Below are 14,259 nucleotides of genomic sequence, written 5' to 3'. Positions count from 1 at the left end.
AATAAGCTCCAATGAGACATTCTGGATTTGGCTGCTGGCAAGGACACAAATGAGAAATGCTTCAGTAGCCAGGAAATATGGGCTACCGCTAACATGGCACATACTGCTTAAATAAACTGCAGCAGAACTTCCATATGAAAATTTATTTATTTAGACATCATTTGGGGGGCAGTCTATGTATTACTGTGAAATGAGATGCGTATTTTTTCCACCATAGGAGGATAGAAGGTTTGAATACAGTATGAGAAAGGGATTCTTTGAAGAAACGGCAGAGGAGAAGGCATACCACAGTAGTGCCAACGTGCTCTCGGTAAAGACAAGAGCAGTACCAGGGAGAAACAGGCCACCCTGCTCGGACGTAGACCAGCACACACTTAACACGTGGCTCCTTTCAACAGTTTCCTGCCCATTCAAGAACTGTGCACAAGCAAGAAGATGCAAGAACAGAGCTGATACATAACACTGACCAGAAAGAAATTCCTGCTTTAAAATTCCTCAAGTGATTCTTTTTAACACTCATTTTCTTCTTACAGAGCTGTATTACCTTCTTCACTAATTAGAGGCCAATGAATACATGTGTTGGAAAGTAGCCTCGTCAGCTGGGACATTTCAAGCACATATACTCTGGTGTACTCTAGTAGGGATCCCCATTAAAACCATTGAGCAAAAGCATGCACAAGCTCCTTAATTCAACATGTCATCCCTCTAAGGCCTGGGGACCTCACTTCAACAAGTATTCTAGAAACATTTTTTCAAGGCTGGAATAACCAAATACAACCAACTGCCACATTCATAATAATGCTCTTTCCTATTACCAGTTGGCACTGATTTCTACCATGTAACAGCCTGTTTAACAGCCAGAACATGATAAATATCACTAATCCTCATTTGTTTTAAATACTGTTTATGGTTGTATTATTTTTCCATCTGGCTTCGATCGTTTTTCTCTGTGTTTCACCATTAGGACCCTGTTTCACTGGGTTTTGCTTTTTTATTTAAAACAGAAGTCCCTCTATTTATCAGCACTTGTCGCACAGTCCCTATTGCAATGAAAAAGTACAGTCACTATCAAAATCCCCAAACGCAACATATAATGAACCACTCTCTCTGCCACAAGGTAAGCAAAAAGTAAAACACTTCCAAATGCTCCTAGCAATACATCAAATATTCCCTCTACAAACTCCTCATTTGCAATGTTGTTACAAAACCAGCAAATACAGTTCTTGAAGGACTTAATAAGACTGTTTACCTAATTATTCCTCTTCACTCAGCACTGGGGAGGTCTGAAGTAGCAGGACTACTGGACACCATGTTTTAGGAGGAGTCAGAGAAAATGAACAAATATAACAGATTTAAGGAAACATAATTCATGTGAAGGAACTTGGTTTTATTTATTTATTTTAAACCCTCCCAGAGGGTAACTGACAGATGGGTGGTGACAGTCCTCACATCTGTAAAAGGCTGATCTGCGAAGGAAGCAAACAATTTTTCTCCACGTCCACTGAAAAGGGAGAGAAATGCCACCACTTCGACCTGCGCAACTTTCCAGAGACAGGATCATGAAACACGCCAACTGAAGTTCCTGTGCAAGCAGTAGGAAACGTGCTGCTGAAGGTTTTTTGCAGATACATTTTGTCATGTTTGGTCCGGATAAACTTTACGCTGCTGGAGGCGAGGAGGATGACCTGCCAGCTGCCCAGCGCCGCTCCCTTTCAGGCATGCCTGGCTTCACATTCTTGACCTACTACAACGCCTGAAGGGAGGGATGTGGCTTAGGGGGAGACCAGGAAGTTTGCAGATCCTGGATCAAGCAAGTAACAATTTCTACAGTCCAAAGGTCTTTTGAGGAAAAGGCCAGCATGTGGTGCCAACACGCTGCTGTGATTACTGCACGACTGCCACAAGGATGGAGGGGTACTGAAAAACCAGACCTCAAGCTGAAGGAGGCTTTGGGAGCTCCACCTAGGAGCTCCAGCTAGGAACTCACAGGGTGCCACCGTCATGCTACGGCCGCGCAGGGCAACCACCTGCGATGCCCCAACTGCTGCTTGTTACCAAAGTCCTTCCCTCCATCTGCAGTGGTTTTCATGGCTCCTTTTGGGCAAACGGTTGTGCTGGCTTGGTTTAAGAGAAGAGCTGTACAGTATCCCAGTCAAAAAAACGCCTCTATTTGAACTTGAAAGATATGCTCACAAGTTTTGCATGCACAAATAATAAGGCATAACTTTTTTACAACTCAAATGCCAAGGTTAGCCTAAGTTCATGGGCAAATACATGTGACATTTTGATCTGGACCCATCACCAAAGCCTATGGCTAGTCCTGGGGCTTTGGAAAGAGTTCCACTCCAAAAAACAAATCCAGACAAAAATAAAATGAAGTAGCATAAAAGCATATGTAGGCCATTATTATTTCAAAACCTCGGAAATCACTGCAGAGGTACCAAAGTACTGCAAAGTACAAGATTTAAAAGCATTGACAGTACGACGTTTAGAAACATGTTCATTTGGAGGTTAGAGGGCAGAGGAAGAAAGGCGTATATCCAACACCTGACTTCATCTTCTATTACGAATCCACTCCAGTGATTCTGTCCTGCTTAATGGCACATGCGTTCGTTACAAAAATTACAGATACATGCTGCTTATAATTCCTATTATTAATAACAACATAACAACACAGATATTCCTAAGCCATAGTCACAAGCAGAGGTGAAACAGCGTGCTGAGGGATGTCTGTATTGGCAGAACCAAACCATTTGGAAAGCAGTACGTAATGTAACACCACTCCTATTGTACTTGCAGACCAGAAGCATTATTGGAAAATTTCTCCCCCATCCAGAAAGCTGAATTGTGGTGTAAAAATAAATTATTGCAGAACATACAAAAACAAAATCGAAGTTTGATTTCAGTGTACATCACTGAGGGCAAAGCACTAAGAGAGAAATTCTGGTGATAAACTCTGGCACTCCGTTTGAGATATTTATGCACCAAAGAATAGCAACTAAAGGTACTTTAAATATATACCTACAAAAGCTCAGTGACCTACCAAATGATGCTGATCGCAGCACTAATAAAATATATTTGATTAATAGGAATGATAACTGGAAAGATTACAACTTTCTTGATAGTCACAAAGCATAAAATATTTTTTAGAGCCTTGGAAAACAAATTATTTAATCATTTATATATTATGCTTTCTTTCTCAGAAGCCACGTATGATCCATATGATTATAACCTCAATGTCTGCAGCACAAACTCCCTTTACATAACTACAACTTCCCAGGTTTAGAAACACAGAGAAAGCGTGTTACAAATCCCTGCTGGTTCAGAGAAAAACAGTATTTATTTCCTCTGTCTCATCCCCCCCCAGATATCATACTGCAGACCAGGTTTCCGAACAGACTGGTTTCTGAGGTAAACAGACATATTCGACATACATACACACACGGATGCACACAAAGAGCCAGTACTTACAGCTAAAGATGCCTGGAGGTGGATGCTCTGTTACAAGCAGACAGTTCTCTTCATCACTGTTATCCCCACAGTCATTCTGTTGGTTACAAATCAATGAACCAAGATACAAGCATTTACCACTGGCGCAGGTGAATTTGCACTCTGAAAGGCAAAAAAGAAACCAAAACAAAAATTTGTGAGGAAATTGGTGCTTACCTTCTTCACTGCTAGAATGACTGATATTAAAGGCAATATTTTTCAAGCAGATGCTATCACGGTGGACAGGTCTTTGGCACTTTATCCCCAAAATGAGTAATACCGTATTTGTAAGCATTGCACATATAAATATATATGTGACACATTCCAGATCACCAGAATCAATCCACTAATAAACCCGATTCGCCATTTGGGGAAATTCAACTTCTTCTTCTTAAAAAACAGACAATATTTTTTTGTAGTTCATGTTGATTACAATTCACTTAGGACAAAGACCATGTTCTCTTACATGTTTGTGTGGCACCTTGCATATTTGCGGCAAGACAGCACTATGAATAAAAATACTAATTGTCCCATATTAAAAAAAGTCTTGCACAATGTAAACCAGCATCAGCTGTAAGGCAACAGTATAGTATGTAACCAGGAACAATCCTGTCCAGACACAGACAATTATTCCTTAACTACCTTACTAAAGCCAATTTGCCAGTCTCCCAACTAATTACAATCATGCACTCAGTGTCTGCACATTGAATTCCCACATGCCAGTTTGCTCTACAAAGTCAGTAAACTTCTAAAACCTCTATAAAGTGTCTGAACACTATACGCAGGCATGCTGTGTTTTTTACATTTTGTTCATTACAAAGAATGAATGGTTTCCCCTAAATATGGTTCAGTCATGAGAACAATTCCTATGAGACCAAGTATTTAAACAAAAACTTTGTTACCTCAAGTTCCTTCTTACTTCTCTCCCTTTCTCTGCAAGAGGATGCAGGCTGCCTAACTAATCCTGTGTAAGATACCTCACTAGACTGATCTCTAGCTCTTAAAAAAAAAAAAGTCAAGGAAAAACTCCTTACCTTGTCTCCCATGCAAATTTTACACCGACAGGAGAGCTACGCAGTTACCCCTTCTGACAGGGATGACATTACCTCCATCCTTGGCCTTTTGTTTACTGGTAAAGATTCAGTAAGTGCTACCCAGTGGTAGCTTTTTATGTGAATTAAAGTCCAGTGCCTTGTCATCTTGCATGTTTTTTCCTTAATTTTCAGAGCCCAGTCAGACAGGGCTTGTCTTTTGTCTGAAGCTGTAATACCTCAGTATTTAAATAAGGTGTTATGTACTAAGGATGTCTACTCTGGTTGATAATTAAAAGTCCATTGCCCTTCTGCTAAACTGATCATTTAAATGTCACTTCCAGAAACAAAGCTTTATAGCAAGTATTTGAGATGTAATTAAGAAATGTTCACAAAAATATACATGCAATTATGAAAAGCTTTCTCACTAGGCTTGTTCCAAAGTTAAATACACTACGCATCCAGAACAGAGGACATATTATATCTAGACAAATTAAAATTTAATGATTACATTTCCAGCATATTGCCAAATTCTGGCGATTCTCATTCACAAGCAAAGGCAAAGTAGACGGAAGTATCATAGAATCATAGAATCATTAAGGTTGGAAAAGACCTCCAAGATCATCGAGTCCAACCGTCGACCCAACACCACCATGCCCACTAAACCATGTCCCTAAGCGCCTCATCTACTCCTCTTTTAAATACCTCCAGGGATGGGGACTCAACCACTTCCCTGGGCAGCCTGTTCCAATGTTTAACCACTCTTTCAGGAAAGAAATTTTTCCTTACATCCAATCTAAACCTCCCCTGGCGCAACTTGAGGCCATTTCCTCTCGTCCTATCGCTTGTTACTTGGGAGAAGAGACCGACACCCACCTCGCTACAACCTCCTTTCAGGGAGTTGTAGAGAGCGATGAGATCTCCCCTCAGCCTCCTTTTCTCCAGGCTGAACAGTCCCAGTTCCCTCAGCCGCTCCTCATAAGACTTGTTCTCCAGACCCCTCACCAGCCTCGTTGCCCTTCTCTGGACACGCTCCAGCACCTCAACGTCCTTCTTGTAGTGAGGGGCCCAAAACTGAACACAGTAGTCGAGGTGCGGCCTCACCAGGGCCGAGTACAGGGGCACCATCACTTCCCTACTCCTGCTGGCCGCACTATTTCTGATACAAGCCAGGATGCCATTGGCCTTCTTGGCCGCCTGGGCACACTGCTGGCTCATGTTCAGCCGGCTGTCGACCAACACCCCCAGGTCCTTTTCCGACAGGCAGCTTTCCAGCCACTCTTCCCCAAGCCTGTAGCGCTGCATGGGGTTGTTGTGGCTGAAGTGCAGGACCCGGCACTTGGCCTTGTTGAACCTCATACAGTTGGCCTCGGCCCATCGATCCAGCCTGTCCAGGTCCCTCTGCAGAGCCTTCCTACCCTCCAGCAGATCAACACTCCCGCCCAACTTGGTGTCGTCTGCAAACTTACTGAGGGTGCACTCAATCCCCTCATCCAGATCATTGATAAAGATATTGAACAAGACTGGCCCCAAAACTGAGCCCTGGGGAACACCGCTCGTGACCGGACGCCAACTGGATTGAACTCCATTCACCACAACTCTCTGGGCCCGGCCGTCCAGCCAGTTTTTGACCCAGCGCAGAGTACACCTGTCTAAGCCGTGAGCTGCCAGCTTTTCTAGGAGAATGCTGTGGGAAACAGTGTCAAAGGCCTTACTGAAGCCCAGGTAGACCACATCCACAGCCTTTCCCTCATCCACTAGGCGGGTCACCTGATCATAGAAGGAGATCAGGTTGGTCAAGCAGGACCTGCCTTTCATGAATCTGTGCTGGCCGGATCCCCTGGTTGTCCCGCTCATGCCTTGTGAGCGCCCTCAAGATGTAAAACAACACTCACAAGTAGTTTATTAAACCCTGGGCTTCCCTAAGGCTGCAGTTTGGGTTGGCTGATTCTGCTTAAGAGAGATGATCTCTCGTCATTCCCAGCAAAGAGATGGCATTTGTTCATCTTCCACAGTATCAACAAGAGACTTTCCTTTAATCTTAACAGCACATGGACTTACTCTGAACTGAGAAGACAGGACCTGTAATTCTAAAAAGCCCCTAAAACTTTTACTGAGGTGTGATACTTACCCACACATATCTGATGTGTAACATAAGCATGGTAATAGTGAAGGAGAGGAAAAATAAATTGGGAAAGTGAATGAAATAATTTTTCTTAGCAAATTTGCTTTGCAGGTAAAAGTGATTTGCGGACTTCACTCTGAACACTTTTCATCAAGAGTACTAATGGCATTTTGGTACACGTACCAGCAAGAATCTGCTGCTGCAAAAATATATGCATCAACATGTGCAACATATAAAATGCTACTTAGGAATATAAATAAATGCCGTAAAATATTACGCAAGAAAAACAAGCATTTCCTGTAGAAAAAACCTATCCTTCTATTCCACTTAGTCAAACTGCACTTAAAAATCCGTGAGTATTGGCCTAAGTAAGGTCCTCAAGATTTAAGCTTTTTCAGTCCAACCCTATAGTACTTGAACTACTCAAATTGTACAATAAAATACTGTACAAACAAAATATTTTTCCCTGTTCCTTTGTCACCCTGTCCTTCTCTGCTACAACAAAGAACTGAAGAGGCATTTAAGGGCTTAGTTCTTCTGTTTTGAGTATAGAGTATAAAAAGATTCATAACCAGAGTAAGCCTTTGAAACCTAAGGAACTAAGAAGGTCATTAACAGTTACTTTTCGAAAGGAGACTTAAAAGATCAGTCTCAATATTAACAACCTGATAATTACAACACTTTAGGACTCATTTCTGCAACTTCATGAAGTAAGAAACTGGAACAAGAAAAGAACAAAGCTGCCTTGGAGGATTAGAAAAGTTGGCTTGAAAGGGTTCAAACTTTCCAGGTATCTTAAATGAGGAATATAACACAGGGTGAAATTAGAGTGGTAAAGGACATACTTCTATTTGAAAGACAAATATCAAACACCATATTGCTTGAAGTTAGAACATTTGGCATGTTACTTTGGCCACAGTATTTAATTCCTTCCCATGTCTTTGTGTTGAGTCCTAATGTTAAGCTTTCCACGCTTCCCCCATGGCTGATATAAAATGCTCAAGCAAGATGACAACTCAAAAGCAATTAAAGCTATGAACTTTGGGTTTCTATTTGCCACCAGATTATACAGCCTTCAGACAAAAGACCAAACGAAGCATTAAATTTTTAGTAGCTCTATTAAAGTCTTGAAGTTCTGATTTTTAACTAACATTACCATAAGAGGACTAACCAGAGGGAAGAATTTGCGCGTTGTTTTTTTTTTTTTTTGTCCTAGGTAACGGACCACATTGAAATTCGAATTAAAAAAATGGACTCAATCAACTTCTCTTGTAAAATTTTCCTCCTTCCCTATGTGAACATTGCCATTGTCAAGGTGAATAAAAAAAGTCATCAGGCCTCTCATTCCCTGTTGATGCGCCTATGTTGACTGGAAGGTTGCTCACAATACCGCAGGAATTCTGGGTGTTGATTTTAAAATGGCACATTGCCAAAACCATCTTGCCTTGTGATCTCCCACCAAATCTATTTGCCAAGAAAGCAGTCATCCTGTACTGGGCCTGGTTGGGATGGAGTTAACTTTCTTCATAACAGCCCCTATGGTGCTGTGTTTTGGATTTGTGACCAAAATAGTATTGATAACACACCAGTGTTTTGGCTATTGCTGAGCAGTGCCTGCACAGCATTGAGGCTTTCTCTTTTTCTCACTCTGCTACTCCCAGGGAGTAGGCAGGAGGTGGGCAAGAGGCTGGGAGGGGACATGGCCAGGACAGCTGACCACAACTGACCGAAGGGATCCTCCATGCCATATAGCATCATGCTCAGCTATAAAAAACAGGGGGGTTGTCTTCCCAGTGCTCGGAGTCTGGCTGGGCATCGGTTTACTTATGGGAGGTGGTGAATGACTACTTTTTCCCCCTCTTTCCTTCACTTATTAAACTGTCTTTTTGCTGTTACTCTTCCTATTCTCTCCCCTTCCTGCGGGGCAGGAGGGGGCTGTGAGCAAATGGCTGTGCAGGTGCTTAGCTGCTGGCCGGCATCAACCCACAACTTTTGCATGCATGTGCAAAAGTAACTTCTAAAGCTGACAAAATTGAATATCCAATGGAGGACACAAAAGTGCAAAACTTAGCCTGCATAATCATGTTCTGTTGAAGTCTGAAGGAAATACTCAAAGGAAAAATATATTGTAGGAATAGGACAAATTAATCAAACAGATTATTCAATGAAAATACAGGTACTTCCGAAAACAGAACATACCTAACATCAGCTATTTGCAACTTGTAAAGGAAAATTCAGTACCTTAAAGTAGTTTGCATAGTAAACCCATTTAAACCGTGTGTGCTTTTACTAAAACCAGAACAGAACCCTTCCTTGTAAAGCAAGGTGGATCAAAAAGTCAGGTTGATGGAGACAGTAGAAAGCAAGTATTAGAGTATAGTCAAACTGAAAGTTAGTAAATAAACCTGCACAGATCTGTACCAAAATACTAGGAGTGACCTCAAAACACTCCGACAGGGAAATCCAGACCAGTCCAGACTAGACCAATGCAGCTAATGACACACCGGAGAGCCCTTTTCAGTGCAAAGTCTTGTACTTGGCCCGTCTAAACAAGAAGAGGGGGAAAAGCTCCTGTTCTGAAAACAAGCCAGCACAATCCTTCTTTCGTGAATAATGTTTCAAAGCTAGGCAGTTTTCCTTTTCATTTTCAAGTGGCAATTAGTGAAACATCAGTAGGTTGGTCAGCAAAGCTCTAACTACAGCTAAACCTGAAGCAAGATGACAGCTACTAGAGGCTGAAAAAAGCAGTCCTTCTTATAATTATGTCTTCCTATGTTCATAATTATGTCTGCAGCATAATTTTAAAATTTATCTTGCCGATGTACTGATTCTTCAACATGAAGTTTTAATAAACATACTTCCAGGTAGAATTAGACTACCTTGAAAAAAAAGGAATACTAAGAATACTACTATGAACATTTCCTATTTTTATAAACTGTATGCAAGTAGTATATAGAAGTATATTGCTCACATGTTCAAGGGAGATGCTTGTATGTATAAACTCTCTACATACAAATACTCATTAATATATGACTGCATTTCAAATCATTAATTGAATGATTTGAAATTAATTGAAGGTTATGTTTCAGCTGCAACAGCAAAAGATGGATTTCCCTCATGATACGAAAAACTCTGATCAGAGGTTTTTTATTGTGAAATACAAGATCTGCTGTATTGGGTAGGCTTATTTTACACTTTCTGTGCCTACCCAACAAGATAATTTTATCCTTGCATTCAGCTTAATTCTTTTAGACTTCATTTACACTTGGCTTCATCCATATGAACAGCATTCCCATTGTTTTGTCATCCCACTTACTGTAGGGCATTTTTAATTATAGCTAAGTGCCGTTTGTTTTTGTAATGTAAGTCTGACCACAGGCCAAGGAAAAAAAAAGTGATGAAGTGTCATATTGAAAAAATATGGGGGTTTAGGCCACTGTTATGATGCATGTCACAGCTATTTATTTAACGGGTCTGAGATTATTATCTGACCCAGGGGCAGAATTCTATTCCATCCATTCGAATAAAAAATAGAAAACTATATACACAGCCAGTGATCTCAAATTGTTGTCGCTGAACTGTAGTAGCACAGTTCAAACGCACAAAATTAAATCCTAAGTGATGTCTGGGACTTAACCGGAGCGTAAAGACACTCTCCCAAAATCCAGCGACCCGATAGCAGCCCTGGCAGTACAGCCAGCAGAGGGTGATCAAATACCCTGCTGGCGTCATGAAAGTAGAAGGTGAAAATCTCTTTGCCTCTGGCTGGATCTAGATCTCTAGAATAAAGGCCTAATTTCTAACTTCTTACATAAAGGCTCCATTTTAAGTAGGTCATCATATTTCTTCATACTCCTGTTCATATTGCAACACGTAACAGCCTGAAAGAAAATATGTTTAAAGGGCATCATCACCTGTTACGAGGGTAATAAGAGGCAGAAGTAGTAAATTGGGGAAGGTGGGAGGAAACACACTTCACTAGAGATTAAAGAAATAGAAACCACAAATACCAGAGTCAGTACAATAAAACCCTGTTCAACCTCTGATAAACATCTGTCTGTGTATTGTTTTTAATATTGTAGATTGTAGCTTTATAATGGGAAGTAAATCATAAATAGGAGGCAGTGTACACAAGGAACATGTTTATTCGGGAAAAAGCTTGGTTAATAAGGAAGATGGCAGGCTGCCATGCAATCTAATAAACCTCCATTGGTGCAGGGAAGGGAGGGATAAATAGGTCTTTACAAAACAAAAAAACACTTCATAAAAAGAATGCCAAGCAGAATACCAGCAAAAATGAAAGCGGATCAGCTTATGCAGAGTAAGAAGCAGAGCTGTAAGTCACAGTCAAAGGCCTGTCCTCGCTGCCCACCGCTTCACGCGGGACAGGGGAGTCTGTTCTCAGAGCCATGCAACATGGAGACCGAGAGACCTTCTCTGCCCAGGGGAGATTACAGCCTTAAAACTGGACTGATTGAAAGAAGATTGTTACCGGTTCAAAACCGGTCTCATTTGCTGAACTGCTACCCTCCTGCAGTCCCCCATGCTTGATTGCTTATCCAGCAATTATCTTTTCAACTTCTTCTTAAGGCAAAGCCTGAAGCCATGCCCTTTAACTAGTTACTATTTATGCCAGTAGCTAAAGGAAGCAAACACAATATTCTTACACATAGGTAGTGAAATCTGCTGTTCAGTTCACCAATTCAGGGCATTAGGACATTTCACTATGCTTATCTTAATTAACAGCCTGAACGAAATTACATTAGATGCCATGGGGACAACTGAAAGGCCTCCTTGATTTTGAGATTTGTCAATGGGTTTGGTTTTCATCTGTAATCTTTCTTCCCATATATACCTGTCTCCGGTGTGAAAAGAAACAGGCCTCTTCCTGAAGTCCATTGGGGCATTACAAGAAGAGTTTTCATTAACGTTGGAAACTTTTTTGCATCTACAGTAAGTTCAAGAGACTGGTGACCTCGAAGACCATCAGGCTCACGCAAATTGCCAGTTTTGCCACCACAGGGAAAGGCAAATAAAGGAAAGCTTCCTTTATTGCCCCCTTCATGGACAATCTTTTCTGTTTTATGTATCATTTATCTTTCCATAATACAGCAAGGCAGTATCAGAGTACAGGTTTGTATTTTCTGCCCTTCTACCCGCTTGCTTTTCCAGACCTGCAATGACTTGCCCATTTATGCCCACACAGCACTAGAACACCAGAGCTTCTCAACAAATCTCGAGAATTGCGTCCCCTGCTCCGCACTCATGCAAAGCCTCCTTTACATCTCCACCAAAGCAGCCTGACACCTTCTGCAGCCACAAAGCTCCTGCAGAAACATCGCCCCCCAGCACCACGTGCCCTGCGCTCCCCTGCTCAGGGACTTGTGTCAGTGCCAACAACTCAACTGAGCCACGGTCCTGACTTTGACCCACGAGGTGCTTGGGTCAGAGCCCGCAGAAAGAAGGACACAGAATGCCACAGCAGACATGTGCAGCTGCCAAGGTGGCGGACAAGGAACACCTTCACTCCAGCTCCTGAGAAGGAACGCCCTACAAGGGATGGGTTTCCATGAGCCATGAGAAGGCTTCGTGTTTCTCCCAGTTCAATGCAGTGGCAAAGCCGGATCCGCTCTGGCATGCCAGGCCCACCCGCGGCCCATGTCCCAGCCCATCACTTCACCCCAGGGAGGTGCCCGATGCCCAGGGCTGGGGCTGCCCCGGTGCCCCCTGGCTGCCCTGCTCCTGGCTGGGGTGGTGGGACGGGCCCTGGCTGCCAGGCCCTGCCCTGACAGACCCCTGGAGAGCCCCCATGGCCCCTGACATTTCTATACGTACTAGCAGAGTTTTCCTAATCAAGCATGGGGAAGGCACATTGGTGACTCAGCTAATGACGCTCTCATTTTCAGTTGTGAAATGACATGAGGAGACGATTAAAAATACATTAAATATGTACCTTATAATTTTTGTCAAGCACAATGTCATTATCATGGGCAAGTGCAGATGAGAAGTAAAAGGTATGTGCAAATGAGATTTTCTTAATGTCTAGTTCTCCTTAATCATAATTCAAAGAATTCCTGAATTATGGTAAATATTTTAGAATTATCTTAGTTGGTTTTCATCTTAAGAAAACTTTAATAATCACAAGCAGTGTCGCTTACCAGGTTTGTAGAGTGCTGCATACATAGAGGAATATAAAATAAAAAATCACGTTACTGTAGCAGGTTCTTGTTCTTTGGAATATTGTTTGCATAGCAAATAGCTCAAGACTAGACCATTTTATCAGGTAACATCACAATCTTTGAATCCAGAGAAATATAGACTAAACCATGTCACTTCACAGATGCATTGCTAAGTTTTGATCACTGTCCTAAAAATGGGCCCAGATGAGGACACAACAGTTACTTCAACACCCGAGGACTATCTGGGGGTTGGGAGAAATGGGATGATTGGTGCAAAAAAGTGCTGTCTTTATGTTCTCTGTTATTGAATTAGGTCGGATTACTAAAGGCTGTGACTCCTATAAGGCAGGAACTGTTTTCAGTTAGCTCTCCAAAGAGGTACTGAAATACAGAATAAATACCATTCTCATCTGCAACGTTACTGAAGCAAGTAGGGGTCTGAGAATACACCCGAGAACTTGACCTTCCATACAAGTAATGTACAATGCAGGCAAGCGTATACCATGTTTCAGGTGGCTGTTCAGAAGATGTCAACCTAATACTGATGACAGTATTTTTTTACACATCTTCCTATGCATACTGTGCAGAAAATGTAAGAGAAATGAATGTATTTACTATGTGTCGAGATGCAGGACAGTTACGGAGCTGTAACGGGAATTCCAGATTTTAATGGACAAGAGAGTTCTCCTTTCATTTCTCAATGGCATTTGAATTGTACAATGCACACTAATGTGAGTAATGACAAGTTTTTTATCATCCGTAACATTCTCCAATCCACATCTGCAGAGATTTGCACATTCCTCTAGTAAATACCTTGTCACTGTTAGTTTTTGTACTTTAAAAGCGATTTCCCCTTAAGTCCAATTATCTAAAAAGCGTCTAACTCAGGTCACTGTGCCTCAGTGTTCACGTAACAAAAATTACAAGCAGAATAATACGTAGAGCACAGCCAAACAGATTGCTCTCAATGGCTTGCATCGTACAGCAGAGACAATGCATTTTACATACTAGTACTGTCTTGTATCAATTGTTATTTATCCATTCTTCAGTCCTTATTCAGGTCTATCTAAAAAATGAGTCACACATTTTATTCACCTTAGTACCTTTCCCAGAAGGCTGGGGGTTTAAGGCTAAACCTTTTAAAAATTAAACAAAACAACGTTTTTCCTATTAGAAAATTCCTCTTTTCTACCTCTTGCCTTCTCCTCCAGCCAATTTCCATGAACACTCCCTCCCAAATATGTACTGCATTGCAAATGTATACAGACTCTCACCTATATGCATTTCCATATAGCAGAGCTGGCTGGTAGTCATTCGGCTTGCCTAACGTTTTCCACTATAAAAGTCTTGGAGAATCCCTCCCATGTTCACTGCATGCAGCAGGTCTGTGATGCTGAGCGGGAAGAACACCCTCAGGCTACAGAAGTGCCTTTTC

General features: G+C 41.8%; 1 protein-coding gene across 2 annotated transcripts in view; it reads right to left on the bottom strand.

Annotated features, from left to right (window-relative positions):
* LDLRAD4 (low density lipoprotein receptor class A domain containing 4) overlaps positions 1 to 14,259 on the bottom strand; it is a 199,258-nt gene that overhangs the window by 157,899 nt on the left and 27,100 nt on the right. For both annotated transcript variants that reach the window (XR_012994631.1, XM_076330031.1), the window contains exon 2: positions 3,472 to 3,612. Coding sequence is in view for 1 of the 2 variants with exons in the window: in XM_076330031.1 (XP_076186146.1) it covers positions 3,472 to 3,612 (141 nt within the window). In the remaining variant the exon portion in view is untranslated. The remainder of the gene's footprint in view (positions 1 to 3,471; positions 3,613 to 14,259) is intronic.

The sequence above is a fragment of the Aptenodytes patagonicus genome, chromosome 2, assembly GCF_965638725.1.
Source record: "Aptenodytes patagonicus chromosome 2, bAptPat1.pri.cur, whole genome shotgun sequence".
Lineage (NCBI taxonomy): Eukaryota > Metazoa > Chordata > Aves > Sphenisciformes > Spheniscidae > Aptenodytes > Aptenodytes patagonicus.
Note: the sequence above shows the minus strand (reverse complement) of the source record. Positions and strands in the feature narration are given on the sequence as shown.